General features: G+C 73.0%; 5 protein-coding genes across 5 annotated transcripts; 2 read left to right on the plus strand and 3 right to left on the minus strand.

Annotated features, from left to right (window-relative positions):
• Positions 1–423: 423 nt before the first annotated feature.
• AURANDRAFT_26457 (hypothetical protein) lies at positions 424–1,434 on the minus strand (the record flags this gene model as incomplete). The annotated part of the gene is made up of 1 exon (XM_009038886.1): positions 424–1,434. A coding segment is annotated over one exon (1,011 nt), but the record flags the coding sequence as incomplete, so codon positions are not given.
• Positions 1,435–1,797: 363 nt separating this feature from the next.
• Positions 1,798–2,424, minus strand: AURANDRAFT_3639 (hypothetical protein; the record flags this gene model as incomplete). Its single annotated transcript, XM_009038607.1, has 1 exon — positions 1,798–2,424. A coding segment is annotated over one exon (627 nt), but the record flags the coding sequence as incomplete, so codon positions are not given.
• Positions 2,425–4,682: 2,258 nt separating this feature from the next.
• On the plus strand, positions 4,683–4,859 carry AURANDRAFT_9215 (hypothetical protein; the record flags this gene model as incomplete). The annotated part of the gene is made up of 1 exon (XM_009038648.1): positions 4,683–4,859. A coding segment is annotated over one exon (177 nt), but the record flags the coding sequence as incomplete, so codon positions are not given.
• Positions 4,860–12,191: 7,332 nt separating this feature from the next.
• AURANDRAFT_64125 (hypothetical protein) lies at positions 12,192–16,170 on the minus strand (the record flags this gene model as incomplete). The annotated part of the gene is made up of 5 exons (XM_009038885.1): positions 12,192–12,248; positions 12,460–12,847; positions 12,928–13,304; positions 14,541–15,189; positions 15,389–16,170. 5 exons carry the CDS (start codon positions 16,168–16,170, stop codon positions 12,192–12,194), a joined length of 2,253 nt encoding a protein of 750 aa, XP_009037133.1.
• A 382-nt stretch (positions 16,171–16,552) lies between these two features.
• AURANDRAFT_64126 (hypothetical protein) lies at positions 16,553–22,872 on the plus strand (the record flags this gene model as incomplete). The annotated part of the gene is made up of 3 exons (XM_009038649.1): positions 16,553–20,112; positions 20,869–22,069; positions 22,276–22,872. The coding sequence occupies 3 exons, from the start codon at positions 16,553–16,555 to the stop codon at positions 22,870–22,872; spliced, it is 5,358 nt and encodes a 1,785-aa protein (XP_009036897.1).
• Positions 22,873–23,438: the final 566 nt, after the last annotated feature.

The raw sequence follows: 23,438 nt of genomic DNA on the forward strand, positions 1-23,438 counted from the left end.
CTGGAAGACCGTCGCGGCGCCGGATTTCCGCTCGATCGCCTTTCGGCGGAAGCGGCGGAACGCGACGACGCCCCGGACGCGCGCCGCGACCAACACGGCCGCGGTCCGTTGTTCTACAAACGAGCGCCGCGCCGCGCGCGCGCGCGAAAACGCCGCGACGCGCACGGCCGCCGCCGCGCGCCGCGCCGCGAGCGCCGCCTCGAGCGCGTCGAAGCACGCGTGGCGTAAAAAGACCTTCGACGCGCCCAGCGCCAACGAGCCCTTCCCGAGATCGAGATCCGCGGACAGCAGCGCGGCGACCAGCGCCTCCGCGTCGTCGCGGTGGCGCTCGACGGCCGCGAAGGAGTCGCCCTCGCCCGCGTCGTCCTCGAAGAGGCTCGGCCCGTCGTCGACGGCGGCGGCCGGCGAAAACCGCGGCCCGCCGAGGCACTTGTAGGCCGCGACGAAGGCGCCGTGGGGCAGCCGCACGGCGTAGCCCGCGCGCGCGACGCGGACGGCTTCTAGAACTCCGCAATACCGCAGCTGTTCCACGAGCCGCGGCCGGTCCAGCGCGTCGGCGCCGTTGTCGTCGTTCGGTTTGAGACACCGTATGAAGTGCGGCGTCGTCGCGTCGACGTCGCGGGAAAGTTCGGCTAAAGAAGCGCGGAACCGCGCGGCGACGGTCGTGATCTCGAGCCGCGTCGACGCGCGCTTCCGCGCGGGCGTCTTCAGCGGCGACGGCGCGACGGACGCGTCGAAGCCGCGGAGCGCGGCGTCGACGAGGTAGCAGCACTTGGGCGGCAGCAGCGCCGCGACGTCGCCGGGCACCGCGTCCATGTTTTTGGCGACGAGAAGCCCGGCGCCGTAGGTCACCGTGCCCGCGTAGTGGGCGACGGCGAAGGCCCCGTCGCGCTCCTGGGCCGTGGAGCACGCGAAGGACGGGCTCGCGCCGCACGCGCCCTTCAATTTCCGCGCCAAGAGCGCGGGCGCGCGGTCGTCGTCGTCGTCGTCCTCGGCGTCGCCGCGCTGCTTCGACACGCGCGCTTGCAATAAGCATTCGTCGTCGAGCGTCGCCAGCAGGCTCTTCTTGCCGCCGTCGATGAGCGAGAGGACGGCCTCGTTCGACGCGAAGGCGAAATCCGCGGGGTCCCAGGCGATCTTCTCCCGCGCGTACTCGGCCATCTCCGACTCGAAGACGAAGTCCGTGAAGTGGCGCTGGAGCCGCTCGTTCGTGTAGTTGATGAGGAGTTGCTCCAAAGAGTTGAGCGGCCCCTCGTAGGCCTCGAAGCCGAAGATGTCCAAAAGGCCGATGGAAGCGAAGACCTCGGCCTCGTCGCCCTGGCTCAGGGACGCGTTGCAGGCCGCGACGACGGCGTCGAAGAGCGCCGCGTAGGCGTGCTTGAGCAGCGCGTCGCGCGCGCGGGTCGCCGCGGGCACGGAATTCTTCAGCGTCATGCCGTCGCCGGACACGGCGACCCGACGCTCCACCAAAGCCTGCTCGAGCGCGCCCGACGAGCAGCCGCCGCCCGGCGAGCCCGGCGCGTCGCCCTTGGGCGCGTCGAAGAGCGTCACCGCGGCCTTGCGGACCGCGTCGCGCGACGATTCGGCGACGACGGCCGCGCCCTCCTCCTCGACGAAGGCGACGACGCCGAGGTGCGCGAGCCCCCGCAGCGCGAGAAACAACTCCGTCTCCGCGCTGTCGCCGAGGCCGCAGGCGCGCAGCGCGTCGCGCCGCGCCTTGCACCGCGCGGCGTCGCGCGGCGTCGACGGCGCGCCGGCCGTGGCCGCGGACGCGCGGACGAGCGCCGCGTCGTCGTGGAGCGCCTCGTAGAAGATGTGGTAGCCCCGCTCGCCCGGCGCCCGCGCGACGAGGCGCGTCTTCTCCAGGAGCGTCGTCCGGATGCGCGCGCCCGCGAGCTTGCCGCGGTCGGAGAATTTCAGAGAAATCCACTTGCCGAAGCGGCTCGAGTTGCCGTTGCGCGCCGTCTTCGCGTTGCCGAAGCCCTCCAAAATGGGGTTCGACGCGAGCACGGCGTCCTCGAGGGACGACGCGGCGCCGTCGGCGCACGCGCTCAGGTGCGACAGGTAGCGCATGACGAACTTGGTCGTCTCCGTCTTGCCCGCGCCGGACTCGCCCGAGATGAGCACGCTCTGGTCCCGGGGCCCGCGGCGCGCCGACGGCGCCGTCGCGGCGCGGTAGGCGTCGTCGGCGACGGCGAAGCAGTGGGGCGCGGGCCGCGGCGCCGCGGGGTCCCGCGCGCGCGCCTCGCCGGCCGACCGGTACCGCTCGAGCGCCGCGCCGTCGTAGAGCTGGGGCCGCTCCTTGTAGGGGTTCACGGCGCAGAGCACGGCGCCGACGGCCGTGTAGATGCGCCTCGCCTCGAAGCGGCGCCGCAGCACGTGGAGGATCGCCGGCTCGTTGAGGTGCGAGATGCTCACCAAATCGTCGACGTCCGCGGCCTTGCCCGAGTTGCGCGGCAGCACGGCGGCGGCCGCCGCCGCGTCGTCGTCGAAGGTCAGGTCGCGCTCGCCGCGGTCCTCGGCGCCCGTGACGTCCTCGCGCGTCTCGAGCTGGACGCGCACGACGACGCTCTTGTCCTTGGTCTCCTTGGACAGGACCGTCGCGGGCACCCAGGCGCAGGTCTCGCTGCGGATCCAGACGCGCGCGTTCTCCGCCGCCATGGTCGCGCTTGCGGCGCGTCGACGAGGGTTGCGCGCGTCGAGGCCTCTCGCTCGTGGCCTCCACCTCGACTCGATTTGTTTTGCCACTCGTTTGCCAACCGTTGGGTCAAACTTGCGCACGGCGCGCGAGAATTGGCGCCAGTCGATTCGCCAGTCGCACACCTCGTCCCCACCTGCACGCAGACTTGCACGCAGGCCCAGCCGCGCTAGCTCCCCAAAAGGACCGCCGTACTCAGCGACGATCACCACACACAGGGGGCTTCGCGCCCCTCGTCGCGCGTTCGGCGGCCCGCGCGGCGGCCCGCGCGGTCCGCGGCCCCTAGCGGCCGCCCCGGGAGACGAAGACCTTGTTGCGCTCGGGCGAGAAGCCGCCGTCGTCCTGCTTGGCGTCGAAGCCGAGGCCGTCGTCGTCCTCGGACTCGTCGTCGTCGTTGAGGTCGTAGGTCTTGGCCGCGGGCCGGGCCTTGACCTCGACGACGCGCTGCTTCGCGTAGGCGACGGCGTCCTCGACGAGGGTCGACGTCGGCGGCGCGCCGCCGACCTTGACGACGCCGGACCGCTTGGGCTGCGGCGCGTCGCCCTTCGCGCCGACGTCGACGGTCGCGTCGTCGTCGTCCGCGGCGGCGGCCTTGGCTGAGTGCGCCGCGAAGTGGCCCGGCCGGTCGTCGGCGCCCTTGGAGACGGGCGACGGCGACGGCGTCGCGCAGCCGCGGGACCCCTTGGGCTCCGCGTCCGCCAGCAGCCAGCCGCGCGCGCCCTCGAGCCCCCGGAGCTGCGCCTTCGCGGCGCGCTTCTGCCGCTTCTCGGCCTTGACCTGCTTCGCCGTGGCCCGCATCATGGCGCTGAAGGTCGTGTACTCGCCGAGCTGCATGGCCATGGTGACGAGCTCCTCGACGGACACGGGCAGGAACATGAAGCAGACGACGCCCGCGCCGTCGCCGCCGCCGCCGCCGCCGCCGCCGTCGCCGCCCGCGACGATGCGCCGGAAGTCCGCCGACGCCTGGAGCTGGGCCAGCACCGCGGCGACGGCGGCCTTGTGCCGCTCGCGGTCCTCGTCGATGATCTTCGAGATGCGCGCGTAGCAGTCCTCGGCGGTGAGGAACCCCTCCGTGCGCACGAACTGCTGGAGCTCCTTGTCGAGCTGCTTGCACCAGACCTTGTAGCAGTTGTACTGCTCGAGGGTCTCGCCTTTGCACTCGACGTCGGCCTCCGTGTCGTCGAAGTAGGCGCAGTATTTCGTGATCCAGGGCTTCAGCTTCACGTTCGCCGCGAGCATGGCCTCCGTGACGAAGCGGTGGACGAGGCCCGTGTCGCCGTCGCTGCCCTCCTCGGCGGGGGGCATCTTGGAAGCGCGCGCGTCCCGCGGCCGGGTGGCTGCCCGTTCGGTCGCGCGCACGTGTCCCGCGGCCGGCGGCTGCCCGTTCAAGCCCTCCAACAAACTGATGTCTCGGTCTGGTCCGTTGAATCATGCTTGCCGTTCAATGAATCAAAAACCAAGAAGTCGAAGAGCGCGCTGAGGCTGCTGCCCACCTCGAGCGGCGCCGGCCGCCGGCGCCGGCGACATGAAGCGGACGCAGGTGTCGCCGAGCGCCACCTACATCCTCGACCAGTTCGACGACGAGTTCCCGGACCAGTACAACGCGCTCCACGAGCAGGCGCGCTTCAGCCGGGGCCACAAGGAGTGCGACCTGGCGAAGATCGGCCGCAAGCTCAAGACCGAGCCCGACTTCGGGGAGACGTTGAAGGACCCGAGCCGCCTCATGCGGCGCACGTCCCACGCGGCGCCGCGCGGCGGCGCGGCCATGCAGCCGGCCATCGACCGCCTCCGGAACGACATCACGCGCGCGCGGTCGCGGACGATCGCCGCGCGGAACCAGCGCTTCAACAACACGCCGGCGGCGCGCCGCGCCTCCGTCGCGGCCCACGCGCGGGCCAAGTCCAAGATCTTCGGCGCCCAGGAGAAGCGCATGGCCCACCTGCGCCAGTTCTCCAGGGACCACGAGACCAAGGACCTGGCGTACCGCATCGCCTTCGACAAGTACGACGCCGACGACTCCGGCTTCATCGACGCCGACGAGCTCCACGCGGCCCTGATGCACATGGGCCTGCTCGTGGACCGCGGCGGCTCCGACAAATTATTGGCCAAGTACGACATCGACGGCAACGGCCAGCTCGACTTCGGCGAGTTCAAGGCCATGTCCGTGGACCTGCTCTTCCAGAGCGACTCCGACGGCCTCTTCGTCTCCAAGGAGACGATGATGCGCCAGCTCGAGCGCGCCGACGACGCGCGGACGTCCCTCGCGGGTCTCGATCTGTCGTTCGACGCCGCGAACCGCGCCAAGGTCGCGTGCAAGCCCGGCGAGGCCATCAACCGGCCGCGGCGCGACCCGCTGCGGGACCGCGTGTCCATGCTCGAGACCATGAACATGGACCGCGAGGACGTGACCGTGTCGCGGAACGCGGTCGAGGACGGGGCGGGAAACGGGTGATTCGACGTCGCTTCAACGTGAGTGTTCCGCGCGCGCGCGTTTCGGAAACAGCACCCGCGCTTCGAGAGCGCTCCGAGAGATGATCGCTCGTCCAAGAATCAGCCGAAACGAGCGGAAAACGACCGAGATCGGAGCCTTTGACGTTGGGAATGTCGCGCCCTTTTCCCGCCCAGGTCAAGGAGCGGCGCGCGTCGCTCGCGACGGAGGCGCGCCTCTTCCGCGACGTCGCGGAGACGGCGCAGAGCGGGTCCGTGCCCGCCGCCGTGCTGGGCATGCTCGTGAGCGAGGTCGGCGACGCGAAGACGGACGCGGAGCTCGCGCAGCTCAACGCGTACCAGGCGGGCCTCGAGCGCGCGTCGCTCTCGGGCGTGCGCACGCCCGGCGACCCGACGGGCACGCGGCGCCGGTCGACGCTGACCATGCCGAGCATGAGCCAGCGCCGGCCGTCGACGGCCGCGGCCACGTTCGACCTCGCGCGGGCCGCGCCGCCGGAGCGGCCGGGCACCGCGCCGGCCCAGCCCTACCAGGGCCGCCTCTCGAAGCGCTCGCCCACGCCCCTCTTCGAGCGGCCCGTGACCGCGGGCTCCCACAAGAAGTCGACCCAGTCCGCCGACTTTAAGTGGCTCTAGCTTCGGTGTACGCGGCGAGCTCGGGCTCACACCTCCATCGTCGCGAGCTCGCCGGCCTCGTTCGGTACCTCGGAAAATTCGTCGGCCGTGAGCCGCGCGACGGCGCGGTCCGCGCGCGCGACGAGCTGCGCGTCCGCGCCGCGGAAGCGGGCCGCCGCCGCGCGCGCGAGCTCGAGGCCCCCCGCCGCGATGATCGCCCGGGCCGAGTCCCGGCTCGTGCAGGCGTTGCCGAGCGCGAGGCAGCACACGGACTGGACCAGCGCGTCGCCCGCGTGGCGCCGCATCGCGTCGACGACCGGCGCCACGCCGTCCTCGACGAACTCGCGCAACGCGTCCGCGGCCGTCCGCGGTTCGAAGCCCCTACTCGTCATGGTGTAGGACCGCGCCTTGCCGCACGTGCACTTCTTCTTGGCCTGGCCCTTGCCGTGGCGCAGGCAATTGTACGTCGCGAGGTCCTCCTCGGACATGGGCGCGACGGCCGCGCCCGGCGCCCACGCCGCCGCCGGTCCGTCGCGGGGCTCGACGGGCTCGACCTTGATCGTACCGAGTGTCGGGATCAACTGACGAACGGGCGCAAACGAGGCCTCTGGCGTCGAATGGAAGGGGGCCGTCCCGATCTGCGTCGGCGACGGCGTGCCGGTGCGATGATCACAGCGATCGAGGTCTGACATATTGTAGACCGGTCGCAAGCGTACAGCGGTCACTACGCTTCGTCGACGCTTCGTCGCGACGGCGTCAATACGCTTTGTCGTGGATTTCCAACGGTCACGACGTCGATGGGGCCGCCCGATAGCCGCTTTGAAGCACAGGCTGCTGCTAATACTACTCGATGCGTTTTCGGCGAGCGGATTTTCTGGCCGAGGCTTGTGGCAGCATGGCAACGACTGAGCACGGCCGCTGGCGTACGGCGCTACAAATAGTAGCGCATGGCCAGGCGTGCTCGGCTCTCACGGCTCTGACCGGCGCCACCGCGACGCTGCTCGCGGCGCGCGGCGTCGCGGCGCCGACCAGCTTATCTGCGGGCATGTACATGCTCCTCGCGACGCTCTGGTGCGGCCGCTGCGCGCGCGCCGCGGCGGCAGACACGCGGCACGCGACCGCCGCGCCGAAGCGGACCGCGGTGCGCGAGGCCGGCGCGTGGCTGCTCCTGGCCGTCGTCGACGTCGAGGCGAACGCCTGCGTCGTCCTGGCCTACTCCTACACGACGCTGACGTCCGTCATGCTCCTGGACTGCTTCACGATCCCCTGCGTCATGGTCCTCAGCCGGATCGCTTTGAAGGCGCGCTACGAGCGCGCGCACGTCGTCGGCGCGGGGCTCTGCGCCGTCGGCGTGCTCGCGACGGTGCTGTCGGACGTCGCGCCCGCGGCCTGGGGCGGCCCGCCGCGGAGCGCCGACGACGACGCGCGCGGCGCGCCGTCGCCGCGGCGGCGGCTTGTCGGCGACCTGCTCGCGCTGGGCGGCGCGGCGCTCTACGCGGCGTCGAACGTCGCCCAGGAGCTCCTCGTGAAGGAGCGCGGGCCCGCGCAGCTCCTCGCGCGCCTCGGCGCCGCCGGCGCGCTCGTCTCGTCCTGCCAGGCCGCGGCCTTGGAGCGCGCGAAGCTTCGAAGAGCCGCTTCCGCGATGCGGCGCGGGCCCGCGGCGCCGCTGCTCGCCGGCGGCTACGTCGCGGCGCTGTTTTGTATGTACGTGGGCACGAGCCTCTTTTTCCAGCACGGCGACGCGGCGGCGTTCAACCTGTCGCTGCTCACATCCGACGCGTACGCGCTCCTCTTCGCGGCGCTCGTCGACCGCCGGCTCCCGCCGCCGCTCTACTTCGTCGCGCTCGCCATCACGGCCACCGGCGTCGTCGTCTACCACGCCGTGCCGTCGCCGACGTCCGCCGTCGCCGTCCTCGGCCGCGGCCGCGCGCCGTCCCTCGGCGGGCCCGACGCCGCGCCGGGCACGCGGTCGCCGCTCCTGCGCCTGAACTCGTAAGGGAGCTTTTTACTTTGGGGGGCGGAAGGGTTCACAGGAGCACAGGCGGCAGCAGCTTTCACGACGGGGAGACGGCGGAGACGTAGAGGCACGTGTTGCTCTTGAAGAGCAGGCCCGTGGCGAGGCCCTCGGGGTTGTCGACGCCGCTCCACTCGGGGATGTGGTCCGCGAGGTCGACCATCTCGTGGCCCGCGTCCTCGAAGATCTTCACCATGACCTTGTGAGCCTTCTCCAGGTTCGCCTCGCCGCCCGCCTCGAGGCGCACGTCGACTCGGCGCGACGACGAAGGACACGTAGAAGGCGCTGACGCCCGACCGCGCACCGGCCTCGTTGAGCACGTCGACGCGATGCGCCGGCCGTCGACGAACCCCGCCGGCCAACGCGTCCAAATCCTCGAGGACCGTTGTCGCGCTCCCGGGACGGAGGCCAGGCTAGGGGCTAGGCGAGGCTAAGCTGCTGTTCAACATCGATGTGATTGTTGAACTGCGGATGCCGCTCGAGTGCCTCGAGCAGAGGCGGACAAAGGCCAGCTAGTCGACGCCGAGTGAGCAGCTGTTGGGTTTTGGGGGCACCGTGTCTGCAGGAATGGAGGCTACAGCGAGTTTCATCCTAAGTGGGCTCGTCTACGAATACGACAAGGAGGACCCGACGCGACACACGGCTCGTATTCGCGCGCGGCTGTCGCTTGAACAGCAGCAGTGCTCTTATGACGAGCTCTACGCGCTTTGGGCGCCTTCCGGGATGAGAAAGAAACGAAAGGACGCGCTGAGTTTGGTTTTCAACAGCGGTTGTGCTAATTGTCGTGACTACCTTCAATGGCCTAACATGCTCGCGGCGGCGCGATTACATCCGGCGATCCTCGAGCTGAAGCCCAAAGTGACGCGAGGCTCGAAGACGTTCAACGATAAAATGATGAAATTGCGGTTTAAAATAGAGAACGTCAAAAAGAACCGCGCCGCGAGGCTCGCGCTGCTCGAGTCCGGCGACAGCTACTACGACGTCTGGACGATGCAGGTCTCCGAGGGCGAGGAGCGCTCCGACAAGGCGCGCTACTATGAGCTGCGCACAAAGTCCTGTTGCGAGGTCGCCCTCGAGGAGGGCGCGGACCCGGAGACGGAGATGCCGACGGGCCTGGAATTAACTGAAATCGTCGCGGCCGTGCGCAAACCGCCGTTCCAGCGCGTCGCCGCGCACGAGCGCCGCGCGAACGTCCGCAAGTACACGCGGCAGTACTGCTTCGTCTGCGCGTCGCTCTTCACGCTCAAGGGCGGGCTCACCTACGTCGAGCACTCGCACCTCGTGGAGAGCGGCCTCGTCTCGGTGCGCTCGGGCGGCGGGTGCAAGCGCGGCACGTGCTACGTCTGCAACGGCGGCCTCATCGTGCTGGTCGACCGGCTGCGCGCCCGCGGCCTGCGCATGGCCGGCGCGTTCAAGGTCGTCGACAAGTTCGCCAAGAAGCTCGAGACGAAGCGCGTCTCGTGGGCCGCGTGCCTCTAGGCCGCGCACTCCTCCGCCGACGCGCTCGGGTAACTGTGATGTTGTCTAGCGCGCTGCGTGCGGGTAGCGAGGGTCGGAACTTGGCCCGGCGCGCGCCGTTGGCGCACGAGCGGGGCGCGCGCGCCGACGAGCGACGCCGACGAGGGCCTCATTGAGGTTTTCAGTCCCGGTTTTCAGCTCCGAATCGTGAGTCGCGATCATCATCGCGACGTGGAGGTAGAGCCTCAAGACCGTCTCGCGGCGCCCGAGTCGACGCTCTCCGATGGCCGAAACTCCCCGGCAGCCGTCGGTTCTCGACGGGCCCAACACGGCCGAGATCGAGGCGCGCCTCGACGACAACCAGGCGCGCGCGGCGAGAATAGAGCAGCAGCAGCGCGACCTGCGCCGCGAGCTTCTCGACATCGACGACGACGACGAGGAGGCGCACGCGACCCTCGCGGCGCGGCGCCTGGCGCGGCAAATCGCGGACGCCGGCGACCAGCAGCGGCGGCCCGACGACGACGACGCCGACGAGACGATGGAGGAAGGGCGCGGGGGCGAGACCGAGCGCGACGCGCAGCTCGAGTCGGCGCCGACGGTCGGCGCCGCCGCGCCGCCGCCGCGGGGGCGGGCCGCGTCGGTGGCGACCGTCGACGGGGCCTCCTCGCGCGCGTCGTCGCCGCGGGTGGTCTCGCGGAGCACGTCGCCGCGCGCCACGGGCATCAAAAATTACAGCGCTGCAGCTTCGGCCATGGCGAAACGCGCGGAGAACGTGCTGTCGACGAAGGTGCGGCAGCTGCGCGTGCGCTGCGGCGGCAGCGTCGAGCCGACGCCCGCGCTGTACGTGCAGGATTCGGGCGTGCCCGTCTTCGAGTGGGTCCAGGACGTCCACGGCATCGAGCTCGACGCCGAGGGGTACTGGGCGACGTGGGGGAACTCCGAGGCGCGGAAGGGCTTCTTTGGGCGGATCGACGACGCGCGCCGCGCCGAGCGCGCGGCCGCGACGCTCGAGTGCGACCTCTGCTTGTCCTGCGCCGCGCCGACGAAGGAGGCGGACGGCGGCGTGCTCGCCGGCGCCATCGAGTGCAGCAGCGTATGGTGCCGCCAGACGCAGTGCCTGAGCTGTGTGGCCGAGTCGTCGGCGCCGACGGTCGGCGCCGCCTGGCGCTGGACGTGCGGCTGCTGCCCGACGGGCGTGGTGGTGCCCGCGGACGCCGAGCTCCCCCTCCAGGACGGCGTGCCGGACCTGCTGGCGGCCTGGCGCCCGTCGGCCGCGTTCCGCGACGTCCTCTACGCCGAGGAGACCGACGTCGGCGCGCTGGTGTCGTTCATGGAGAAGGAGCTCCCGTTCATCCAACCTCCCGACGGGTTCTCGCTCCGGCGGCTTGACCACGTCGACATCCTGGTCCGCCGCGTCCGAACCTGGGCCGACGCCGGGCGGCGCCTCGGCGTCGCGGAGCGCGGCGCGTCGCACTTCCGCGTCGAGCGCCTCGTCGCGAAGTACGCGCGCGGCGTCTCGGCCGAGGTCGCCAAGCTCGACGAGGACTGCAAGCGCGTGGCCGCGGCGTCGCGCGCGGCCCCCTCCTGCTGCGAGTCCTGCGCGCTGATGGACACGCTTCTCCTCGAGGCGCTCGAAGAGCAGGACGGCAAGGAGTCGCCGCCGGACGGCGAGGGGCCCGCCGCCGCGGCGCTCGCGAAGGGCGTCGCCGACGCGCTGCGGCCGCTGCTGCCGATCGTGGGCGACGAGGACTTCGAGCCCGACAGCGACGACGAGCCCGAGGACGAGACGTCGCCCGGGGAGGGCCCGCTGGACGCGGACCACATCAAGTACTGGCCCGTGCTTCGCATGTGGGCCTGCAAGTTCTGCAACCACAAGATCCTCTTCATCTTCGACACCTTCCCGAACGCGCGAGCCGTGCTCAAGCTGGCCGTCCAGGCCGCCTACCGCACGCTCGTCAACGCGAATTCCGCCCGCTAAATACATAATCGTATTGACTAGGCCCTCGCGTGAGCGCCGTCCTAAAGTTACCCCTCGCGAAGCCACTGCGATTTTACCCCCGGCCAATGTCCTCGGCTTGTCCCGAGAGCCGTCGAAGCGCCTCGGAGAGCGTGTTTTGCGCCGTGCGCGGCGCCATGTTCCCCGATTCCGTCGCGGAAAAAAACGTAGGAGCGCCGAGCCATGCATCCGACGGGCCTCTCCGCGCGGTGGCGCGGCTGGACGACGCGAGCGGAGCGCGAGCGGTCGTGCTCGAGCAGCGACCTTCGGCGGGTGGCGCCGAACGGGTGCGCAGCTGCGCCATGTCACTCTCCGGCAACAGCTACGCATCGAGGGGTCGGGTATGGTACCACCACGTCCGCGCGGACCGCTGGTCGTCGTCCGCGCGCCCCCGTTCTCGCGCGTCGGCGCGTCCGCGCCGATGCGCGTAATCGAGCCGAGCGGGTCCGATTCGGAGTCGACTCGGGCGTGCCCGTGTGCTCCGAGTGCGTGTTCCCCGTGCAGGCCACGCGAATAGATCGATCCAAGCGCTCGGAGTGCGTGACGCGCGCCATGCACATGTGCAACAACATGGTCGAGGTGTTCGGCCGCGTTCGGCCGAGGGATTCGAGGGCCTGCGCAGCTGCGCCATGTGACTCTCCGGCGACAGCTAAGCATCGAGGGGTCGGGTATGGTACCACCACGTCCGCGCGGACCGCTGGTCGTCGTCCGCGCGCCCCCGTTCTCGCGCGTCGGCGCGTCCGCGCCGAACGAGCGGTGGTCGCCGGGGTCCTTTGGCAGGGCTTTGCGGCCGCGCCTCGACCTTGCTCGAGGCTCCTGCGCCCGCCCTGTCCGCCGACGGTCCCGACCCGCGCCATGGGGTGCGGGACGCTGCAGAGAGCGAGTTTATGGGGCGTGAAGGAGTCGCACGGGGCATGCAGACGTATGGTCTCGAGTCGACTTTCAGGTTTCCGGACAGTACAAACTTAAAGGAACTCGGCTAGATCGCCGGCGACGGCCGGGTGCGCCGTCGACGTCGGCGCCTGGCCCGGGGCGATCGCGAGCGCAGGCCCAACCATACGAACCGCAGCGTGGACTGACGGTCCGTCTTTTTTTGCCCCGGCGAAGTCAGTGCGAAGATACGAAAGGAACCACAATCTTGCCATGAGAAAAGTTTCCAGTGCGAAGATACGAAAGGAACCACAATCTTGCCCATGAGAAAAGTTTCCAGTGCGAAGATACGAAAGGAACCACAATCTTGCCCATGAGAAAAGTTTCCAGTGCGAAGATACGAAAGGAACCACAATCTTGCCCATGAGAAAAGTTTCCAGACCCCTGTCCAGACCACCCGAGGATCTGGCCGTGGAACGGCGTCGCCTCGATGAAGCGCGCCGCGACGTCCGCGAAGTCCCTGCCCGCGACGCAGACCGGGTAGGTCCACTCCTCCGCCGTCACGTCCGCGAAGCCGGCGGCCCGCAGCGCGTCGCCGAGCGGGCCGTCGGGCGCCGCGTCGGCCAGGTTGCAGGGGTTGGTCGGCGGCGGGCCGTCGGGGTCGGGCATCGGCAAACCGCCGGACTCGCGCATGGCGCCGACCATCGCCATGAGGCCCTTGCCGAAGAGGTCGACCTTGGCGGGCGGTTGCCTACAGGGGTTGGATCTCTTTGCATTTCGAGGCGAGGACTTGGACTGGACGCCGGCGGCTGCCACACGGCCGTGACGAACGGCGACCCGGGCTTGAGCACGCGCGCGACCTCGGAGCAGACCTGGGCGACGTCGGGCGTGAACATGAGCACGTAGGTGCCCACGGCCGCGTCGAAGGCGCCGTCGGCCCAGGCGGAGAGGTCCTGCGCGTCCGTCGTGTGGAACTCGACGCGGTCCGCGAGGCCGAAGGCCTTCGCGCGCTTCTCGCCGATGGCCTTGTTCGGCGGCGCGAAGTCCGTCGACACGACGCGGAGGTCCTTCGCCGTTCTCGCGATGGTCAGGCTCGGCTCGCCGCCCGACGCGCCGAGGTCGAGGACGGCCGCGCCGGCGGGCAGGCCGCGCCCGGCGATGTCGGCCGCGACGCGGTTGAAGACCTTTTGGTTGCCGCGCATGATGCCCTAGATGGCGGCGCGTGTTGGCAAGGGGATGATAGGAGAGGAGGCGCGAGAGGAGGCGCGAGAGCGCGCGAGAGCGCGCGAGAGCGCGCGAGAGCGCGCCGGCAAGGGTGGAATCGTGAAGTACCTCCGCGAACTTCGCGAACGGATCCGGCTGCAGGCTGAACGCGCGCCGCGCGAGTAGCACGCACGGCGCCGCGAGGCGCGACGAGAGGATCATTGCGCAAAGCGGGAAGATTAGAAACTGCACCTCGCTTTTGTTGAAGCAACTGATTGACTGGAGTTTCGGTATGGGGCAGCCCTCGAAGAGCACCCCCATGAGCCCGTAGAAGCTTGCTAAACAGTCCCAGCCGCGATGGCGCCGCTGCCCTGGTCCGCGCGGAGCCGCGTCTGCCACGAAACGCACGCGCACAAGAGCCCGCGCGGCCGGCTCGGCTACGCCTGGCCCCTGCGGCGCTTCGCCGGCGACGCGCTGGACGCGGACAAGTGCGCGGCGACGCTGGCCCTCGCCTACCAGGACTACGAACCCTGGCGCACCATCTTCGGTGACGAGCACGTCGCCGACGGCGAGTGGGTCCTTCGAAAACACGTGCAGCTCGCGGGCGCGAGGGACGCGACGGCCTACGTCGTCGACGCGCGGCGCGACGGCGACGTGCTCGCGCACGCCGCCGTCGGCGTGGTCCAGCGCCAGCGCCGGTCGTCGCGGTTCACCTGGGCCGAGAAGGCCGCGAACGGGTTCCTCGGCGCGCCGCTCCTCGGCGCGGCGGCCGTCGGCCGCCTCCTCGGTCACGAGGCCGCCGTCGACGACATCCACGAGGCCGACGTCGCGGCGCACGGCGTCGGCGACCACGTCTACCTCGCCGCGCTCGGCGTCCACCCCGGCGCGCGGCGCCACGGCCTCGGCTCCGACGTCGTGCGCGCGGTGCTCGACGACGCGGACGCGGCGGCCGCGCCGGTCTTTACGGTCTGCGACCGGGCGCTCGCGCGCTTCCTGCGCAAGTTCGGCTTCGCGCCGTCGTCGACGCGCGACGTCGGCGACGGCGTCGTGCTCGTCGGCATGCTCCGGCACGCGCACGTCGCCGACGTGCTCAACCGGTGGGGGTCGAAGCGGCACCACCGGCCCCGGCGACCGCCGGATCCCCGGTACCGCGCGGCGCCGCGGGAAGCGCGCGGGGAGCCCATGGTCCATTAGGGCACCTAGGCGGACCAGCCGGCGTAGGAGCGCGGCGTCGCCCGCACCGCGGCCTCGTCGACCCAGATGGCCTTCATCGGGTAGACGCTGAAGTTCGTCTTTGTCGGCGCGGACGCCCCGAGGGCCATGGTCGCGTCGTCCTTGAACGCGGAGACGAGCGTGATCGCCGTGCGGCCGCGCTGGAGGTAGACCTCCGCGAACGTCGCGTCCGCGAAGATGCGCATCTCGAGACTCGTCTCCGTCGCGAGGAGGCGCAGCGTCGTGTTCTTGCCGCCGCAGCGCACGGCGTGGTCGGCGTACGCGCCGCCCGCGCCCGGGTCGTAGTCGACCGAACATTCGAGATCGCCGACGGTCGCGGAGAGCGTGGCCTTGACCGTAGGCAGCTCGAAGGTCGCGAGCAGCTCGGACGCCTTGGTGACGTTGCCGGGCACGTCGATCGCGTGCGCCCCGTCGACGGTGACATCGTCGTCGACGACGACGGCGGCGCCGCGGAGCTTCGCGATCTCGTCGACGGGGTACTGCTGGAGGAGGCGCGCCGCGGCGTTGAACGTGATCTCGCGGGGCAGCGTCTGCGCCGACTGCGGCGGCACCGTCGCCCAGCCGTAGTTGACGCGGCGGTGCGCGCCGTCGAGGGACGGGTAGTCCGCGTCCTTGGACGCGTAGAAATTGCCGACGTCGATCTCGCGCTGCGCGAACCTGGGCAGGACAAGGGTGCGAAATTCCCAACTTCAAAGGCTCCTAGCTCGGTCATTTTCCACTCGTTTCGGCTGACTTTTGGACGAGCGATCATCTCTCGAAACGGTCTCGAAGCGTGGATGCTTTCTTCAGAACGCGCGCGCGCGGAACACCCACGTTAAAGCGACGTTGAATCACCCTTGTCCTGCGCTGCGCGAACTCGGCCTCCCAGCCCGGCGTCGCGGCGAAGCCGCCGAGCGCCCTCGGCGCGCCCTCCGCGTAGGTGCCGAGCTGCCACCAGTCGCCGCCGCAGGACGTCTTGTGCACGTGCGTCGGCAGCGGCCCGGCGCGGTACGAGTCCTCGAAGCCCGGCGTGGAAGGCGGCAGCTCGTAGAGCGACGGGCACTCGCAGGTGCGCAGGTCCGCCGACTTGCCGATGGTGTACCATTCGCCCGCGAGGAACGCCGCGTCGGAGGCCGCGCCGTAGACCATGGAGTCGTAGGTCCGGAGGCGCCACTCGCCCGCCGACGTCTTCCACGGCGTCGAGGGGTCGCGCTGCGTGTTCTCGACGACGGGGTTGTATCCCGGCTTCGTCCAGTGCACGAGGAGCTCGTCGCCGGCGTAGTCCGCGGGGACGGCCAGCGCGAGGTTCGTGCCGCTGGAGCAGTTGGCCCAGGTCTCCTTCTCGCACAGGCCGGGGTAGATCTGCACGACGCCGGCAGCGCCGCCGGGCCCCGCGCCGTCGACGACGGCGGCGCTGCCCGTGAAGATGGCGCGCGCGTCGTAGGGCGTCGGCTTGCCGTTCGACGCGTCGACGCCGTTCCAGATGGCCACGGGCAGCGGCGCCCACTCGACCAAATTCTTCGAGACGACGTGGCCGTAGTCCGGGCCGCCGCCCGGAGGAATGGCCAAATGAATCTGGTAAAAGTGGTGGAAGACGCCGTGCACGGGGTCGAAGACGGGGCCGTTGGGGTCGTTCTCGCCGCAGCCGTGCTGGTCCATGATGTGGAACGTGGGCGCGTCCTCGAAGGGCTCGCCGCAGAACTCGAAGCCCGGCGCGCAGTCGCCGGACGTGCCGCCCGGCTTGTCGAAGCAGGTCGTGGTCCACAGCAGCTCCTCGGACGCCGCCGCGGAGGCGAGGACGAGTGTGGCCTTCATGGTATTCTTACAGCGAACCGACCGCGAAGCTATTCTTCGCGGCGAGGCAGCCCGAGATGCAGCTAGGTGCAACAAAAGAGGGATTACCGACACTTCCCTGCAAGTTGCAGAGCCAAACGATTGGCCAAAGCGCGCCCACTTGCGCGCCCTGTCTCAGCAACGTCGCGGCGCCGCGGCCGCCGCAGCATCGCAGCGTCGCAGCGCGGCAGCGCGGCAGCGCGGCAGCATGAACGGCTCGCGCAGCCCGGCCCACGACTGGCGCGTCGCGGCGAGCCGGACGCAGGCGGGCCTGCAGGACGACTTCCGTCCGCCTGGCCCGCCGCCGCCGCTCGTGAGCCGCCGCCACGCGAGCGACGGCCGCGGCGGCAGCGACCGGACGCCGCGCAGCGCGAGCGGCGGCCGCGCCGCCGACGACCTCGCGTCCTACGCCGCGTCGGACGCCGCGTCGGACATCGAGCCCGTGCTGCGGCGGCCGCCGCGCGGCGCGGAGCGCGCCGGCCCCGCGTGGACGAAGCTCACGTTCAAGGGCAAGGCGCCGCCGGGGCCGCCGCCGCCCGTCGGCGAGCGCTCGCCGGCGTCGGCGCGGCCCGAGGCGCCGCGGCGCGCGCGGGCCGGCGACGAGCCGCGCGCCGCGCGCGACGGGGACCCGCGGCGCGCCGACGACGACGGCGGCGACCGGCGCCAAAGCCCGTCGCGCAGCGCGGACCGCCGCCCGAGCCCGTCGCGCCGCACGGACCGGCGCGTGTCGCCGTCGCGGAGCGCGCGAGAGCGCGAGCGGCGCCGGCGCGTCGCCGCGGGCGAGACGTCGGAGAGCGAGACCGACACCGACGACCTCTCGAGCGACGACCCGTCGACGCCGCCGCGGCGGCGCGGCGGCGCGCGGCGGCGCGACGCGAGCGACTCCGCGAGCCCCGGCGACGACTCCGCGAGCGGCTCGCCCCTCGAGAGTTCGAGCCTCGCGAGCGCGCCGTCGCCGGAGCGGCGGTCGCCGGCGCGGCGGTCGCCGTCGCCCGGCGCGCGCGCGCCGTCGCCGTCGAGCGCGCGCCGGCGCCGCCGGGCGTCGCCCATGGCCGAGACCGCGGACCGCACGGCGGAGGCCATGGTCCAGTCCTACGCGGAGCTGTCCTGGCTGCGGCGGAGCGTCGACGACGCGCGCGAGAGCGCGAGCCCGCTTCGGGTCGTCGCCGCGAACCCCGCGGAGCCCCTCGTCGCGTCGCCGCGCCGCGCGGCCGCCGCGCCGCCGCCGCCGCCGCGCGCCGCGGTCTCGACGCCGCCGCTCTTCGAGGAGGCGCCCCTCGCGGCGCGCCACGACCTCGACCAGCCCCGCGCGGCCGCGCCGCCGCCGGAGCGCGGCGCCGCCGCGCCGCCGCCGCCGGCCGCCGTCTTCCAGTGCGACCACGCCTGCGGCTTCACGGGCGCCTACGACGCCGTCGCGGACCACGAGCGCACGTGCACGTTCCAGCCCGGGCGGGCGCCGCCGCCGCCGGGCCGCGCGGCGGCCGCGGAGGACCCGCGCGCCGCGCCGCGCGCGCGCGCGCCGCCTGCGCTCCGCGAGGACTACGCGCCGCGCGCGCCGCAGAACGTCGCCGCGCCGCCGCAGCCGCCCGCGGCGACGCCCGCGGCGATGCCCCGGCCCGCCGCGCCGCCGGACCGCGGCGACCCCGCGCGCGCGCCGCCGCGAGACGACCGGTCGGCCGCGGCGCCCTACGGCGACCGGTCGACCGCGGCGCCCTATTCCGGCGCCGCGGCGCCCGACGCCGCGGAGCCGCGGCCGCAGCCGGCGGACGCGGACGCGCTCGCGGCCGTGCGGTCGCTGGAGAAGCGCCTCGGGCGCGCGCGGCGCGACGCGGCGCGCGAGGCGCTCGCCGCGGAGGACGACCGGCGGCGCCTCGAGACGACCGTCGCGTCGCTCGAAACGTCGCACCGCGGCGTCTTCGACGAGCTCCGGAGCCTGCGCGACGAGCTCGCGGCGGAGCGGTCGACGTCGCCGCGCGCCGTCGACGCGGCCGTCGGCGCGCTCCGCTCGCAAATGGACGAGCGCAACGCGGCGCTCGCGGAGCGGCTCGACGCGCTCCGGGGCGCCCTCGAGGCCGCGGCGCGCGACGCCGCGTCGTCGCCGTCGCCGCGCGACGGCGACTCCATCGTCGGCGTCCTCGACCGCAACTTCCGCGAGCTCCGGTCCGAGGCGCGCCGGAGCGCGCGCGGCGCGCCCGCCGCGGAGCCCGCGCCCGCGCCGCCGGACGGCGGCGACGACCGCTACCGGTCCGCGCTCCGCCGCCTCGGCCTCGAGCGCCTCGACCCCCTCGGCGACGCCGGCGCGCCCGTCGCGCCCGGGTCGCCGCGCGCGCCGCCGCCGCCGCCGCCGGGCCCGCCGCCGCCGCCCCGCGGCGACGCGCGGTCGCCGAACGGCGCGAAATCGCCGAGTGGCGCGCGGTCGCCGAAGCCGCGGACGTCGACCGCGGCCGCGCTCGCGGCGCTCACGGACGAGGTCGCGAACCTCCGCACGTTCTTCATCGCGCCGCCGCCGGGCCCGCCGCCGGCGCGCAACCGCGCGGACTCGGACCGCGGCGACGCGTCGCCCCGGGCCCGCGCCGCGCCGCCGCCGCCGGAGCGCGGCCGCGCGCCGCCGCGGAGCGACGGCGCGCGAACCGGAGGCGGCCGCGCGCCGCCGCGCCGCGGCCGCGCGGCGGACGACGACGACGACGACGACGTCAGCGTCGAGGAGGCGCGCTACCGCGCGACGCGGCGCCGCGCCGCGGAGCGGCCCGCGGCGGCGGCGGCGCCGCGCGACGACGCGCCGGCGCCGCGCGAGGCCGGCGACGCGTTCCACCCGGGCCGGGGCCGCGGCATCTCCCACTTCCTCCACGACGACGGCATCGACCTCGACGAGCACGCGAAGCGCAAGCGCGGCAGCCCGTCGCCGTCGCCGGCCGCGCGGGCCGAGCCGTCGCCGGACGGGGCCGAGGCCCGGCCCCGCGGCCGCGGCGGCGCGCCGTCGCCGTCGCGGCCCCGCGGCAGCGGCGTCTTCTACTCCGTCGTCGACGGCGACGCGCCGGCGGCGCCGCGCGCCGCGGACGGCCGGGACGCCGGCCGCGGCGCCGACGACCCGCGGCGCCGCGGCCGGGCCTCGGCGGCGCCGCGGCGGTCCATCGACGGGTCGACGCGCGCGGTCTACGAGGCCCCGCCGGACATGGCGGGCCCGACGCTCGACGACTTCGCGCGCGCGGGCCGGAGCCCGACCGTCGGCGACCTCGCGCCGCCGCCGTCGTCGCGGTCCGCGTCGCGCGAGCGCCGCGGCCGCGACGGCTCGGGCGGCGCGCCGCCGCCGCCGCCCGCGGCGCCGCCCCGCGAGACGCCGAGCCCGGCCCGGGCGAGCGGCCGCTCCGGCGCGAGCCCCGGGCGGACCGCCCGCGCCGCGCGGGACGCCTCGGAGCCGCGGCCGCCGCGGCGGCTCGCGCTGAGCCCGCCGGACGCGGGGCCGCGCGCGCCGCCGTCCGTCGTCTCCGTCGCGTCGGAGCCCCGCCGGTCGACGCCGTCGCGGAGCCCCGGCGACGCCGCGTCGGCGCGGAGCCGGACGCCCGAGAGCGCGGCGGAGAGCCGGCGGACCTGGTCCGAGCGGTCCGACGACCGCCGCGGCCGCGACCGCGGCGGCTGGCACGCGGAGAGCCCCCAGTCCCTCTACACGGCGACCTCGGACCCGGACCTGTCGCGGAGCCTCGGCCGGGGCGCCTCGGAGCCGGACACGTCGCGCCGCTTCGGCCCGGGCTACGAGGACGCGCGCGACGAGTCCCCGCGGCGCCGCGGCCGCGGCGCCTACCCGGCCGGCCGCGGCGGCCGGAGCCCCGAGCGCCGCGGCCGCGACGCCTACCTGGCGGGCCGCGACGGCCGCGGCCGCGGCGGCCGCGGCGACGCACGGCGTTTTGGGAGGGCTGGTGACGACGACGGCCGCGATCACGGTGGGACGTCGCGGCACTTCGCGAGACCCGACGACGACGACGGCCGCGGCGGGAGCTCGCGAAGATTCGGCCGCCGGGGCGACGACGACAACGGCGGTTCTTCGAGGCATTTCGGGAGGCCCGGCGGCGAGGGTAGCTACAACGAGAGCTCGAGACATTTCAGGAGGCCCGGGGACGACGACGGCGGTAGATTCGGCCCGCGGAGCCACGTCGACGGTCGCGGCTCGAGGGCGAGACCAGAGGACGACGATAGGTACGGCGGGACTTCGAGGCGCTTCGGCCACCGGGGCGACGACGGCTACGACGCGAGCTCGAGGCGCTTCGGCCACCGGGGCGACGACGGCTACGACGCGAGTTCGAGGCGCTTCGGCCACCAAGGCGACGGCGAGGACCGCGGCGGGAGCTCGAGGCGCTTCGGCCGCCAAGGCGACGACGGCCGCGGCGGGACGTCGAGACGCTTCGGCCGCGGGAAAGAGGATGAGGACGACGATTACAGATCGAGGCGCTTCGACCACCGCAGCGGCGAAGAGGGCGACAGATCGAGGCGCTTCGGCCACCGCGACGACGACGACGATTACGGATCGAGGCGCTTCGGCCACCGCGACGACGACGACGGTTACGGATCGAGGCGCTTCGGCCGTCGGCAACGCGACGACCATCCGCGGCGCGACGGGAGCGGCGACGACGACGACGCCCACGGCGGCGCGTCGCGCCGCTTCGGCCGGGCCGCGCGGGCGGCCGACGCGGCCGCCGCGCGCGTCGGCGCGCGCGCGGACGCCGTCGCGGACCGCGCGCTCGCCGGCGGCGCCGCCGCGGTCCGCGGTCCGCCGCCCGGGCGCGACGTCGTCCTCGGCGCGCGCGCCGCGGGCCGCGCGTCGCCCGAGGAGGCCTACGCGCGGTTCACGGCGCGCCGGAGCCCGGAGCGGGCCGCGACGAGCCGCGACCGGTCCGTCGACCTCAAGCGGTACGCGCGCCACGCCGACTCGGACAGCGACGGCGAGCACCGGTCCGTCGCGGCGGCCGAGCTGCTCAACGAGGCGACGGCGAGCGCCCTCGACATGCGCGGGGCGAAGATGGGCGTCCTGGGCGAGGTCCTCGAGCGCGCGGAGGCGGACGCCGCGGCGCTCCGGCGGAAGCGGCAGGCGAAGCTTCTAGCGACGGAGAAAGAGCTGGCGTCGCGGTCGGCGCGCGTGCTCGGCCCGGCCTGCGGCGTCGTCGGCCCGGACGGCCGCTCCGCGACGCTCGTCGCGCTGGAGGCGGCGCACGCGGCGGCGAAGGCCGACGGCGCGGGCGAGCGACACACGTTGGTCGCGCTCCTCGGCGACGAGATCCGCCTCCAGGAGAAGCACGAGCGGCGCCTCGCGGCCCTCGACGACGACCTCGACGCGGCGAAGGCGCGCGACGACTTCGAGCGGTGCATTCTGTTGGAAAAGGAGCGCAAGGAGGCCGTCGCGTCGCGGCGGGGGTTACTCGAGGCCATCGCGGTCGCGTCGTCGGAGCGGTCGCCGCGGCGCGAGCTGGACGTGCTGGAGGAGGAGCTGGTCAACAGGCGGACCGCGGCGGACCTGGCGACGGCGGCCCCGAAGCCCAGGCTCAAGCGCCACGAGGACCCCGAGCCTCTCGCGGAGGAGGTCGCGAGGTCGAATCTCGTCAAAGCGGGGCCGCTCGGCGTCTTCGACGAGGCCACGAGCGCCTGGAGCTCGCGGGACGTCGAGCTCGCGACGGACCCGGCCGACGCGACGTCCGCGTCGCTCTACGTCTACGACCGCGACGGCCCCCCGAGGGTCGTGCGCGTCGCGGACAGGGCAGGAAAAGAGTGCGAAAATCCCAACTTCAAAGGCTCCGATCTCGGCCGTTTTCCACTCGTTTCGGCTGACTTTTGGACGAGCGATCATCTCTCGGAACGGTCTCGAAGCGTGGATGCTTTTGTCGGAACGCGCGCGCGCGCAACACTCACGTTGAAGCGACGTTGAATCACTCTTTTCCTGCCCAGGTCGCGGACGTCGTCGCGCTCGACGCGCCGCGGAAATCGCGCGACTTCGAGATCGCCACGGACGACGCGACGTTCCACCTGCGGGCGCCCACGACCAAGGAGCGCGACGCCTGGCTCGCGGCGTTGGACCCCTTCCTCCCCGCGGAGCGCGCCGACGACGCGGCCGACGCGCCGCCGCCGGACGCGTCGCTCGCCGTCGCGGCCAAAAAGATGAACCACGCGCGGCGAGGCACGACGCCCGAGCCGGAGCCCCGCCGCTTCGTCGTCTGGGAGGAGCGCCACGACCCGGCGTCGGGCCGCGCCTACTACTTCTGCCCCGAGACGGGCGTGTCGTCCTGGGAGATGCCCGCGGAGCTCGCGAAGGCCGCCGCGGCCGACGACGACGCGGACGACGGACGGCTCAAGCGCATGCTGTCCCAAGCGCCGCGGCGCGCGAGCCACGTCAACGAGTCGCTCAACCTCACGACGCAGTTCGAGGCCGACGCGTGGGAGGAGCGCGCGGACCCCGCGACCGGCCGGAGCTACTACTTCAACGCGCAGACGGGCGAGTCGACGTGGTCCCCGCCGGCCAACGCGCTCATCCGGCGCGCGGCCTAATTCTGGCGTCAACGTTCTAAAGGGGCCCGACGACGGGCGCGCTCGCCATCTCCCACGCGCGGCCGGACGCGGCGACGACGTCGGCGCAGGTCGAGAAGAGGGACACCTTCGTCGCGGAGGCGTCGTCGTCGTCCCGGAACGTCGTCACCGACGCGCGGCCGTCCGCGAAGGCCTCGACGAGCGCGTGGTCGACCAAGACGCGGAGCGCGAGCGCGTCGCCGGCCGGCGGCAGGACGAAGGGGCCGCCCCGCCCGTCGAGCGCGAGCGCGGCGTAGGACTCGGAACCCGCGGCCCCGTTCTGGAATTCCTGTTCCAGGCGGCTTTCGTTGGACCACTCGTCGCCTTTGCGGTTCGCGACGATGATTCGTAGATCGTCCTGGACTCTGACGCCGAAGGAGCAGTTGTCCCCGCGCGACCACTCGGCCCAGGTGCGGCCGTCGGCGAGCGCGAACGTCGCCTCGACGTCGAGCTGCTGGAGGCCGTCGACGAGCGTCGCGTCGACGGCGTCGACGGCGTAGGCCGCCGCCGCCGACGCGTTCGGCGTCCGCAGCAGCAGCGCCTCGCGG

The sequence above is a fragment of the Aureococcus anophagefferens genome (genome assembly GCF_000186865.1).
Source record: "Aureococcus anophagefferens unplaced genomic scaffold AURANscaffold_9, whole genome shotgun sequence".
Taxonomy (NCBI): Eukaryota; class Pelagophyceae; order Pelagomonadales; family Pelagomonadaceae; genus Aureococcus; species Aureococcus anophagefferens.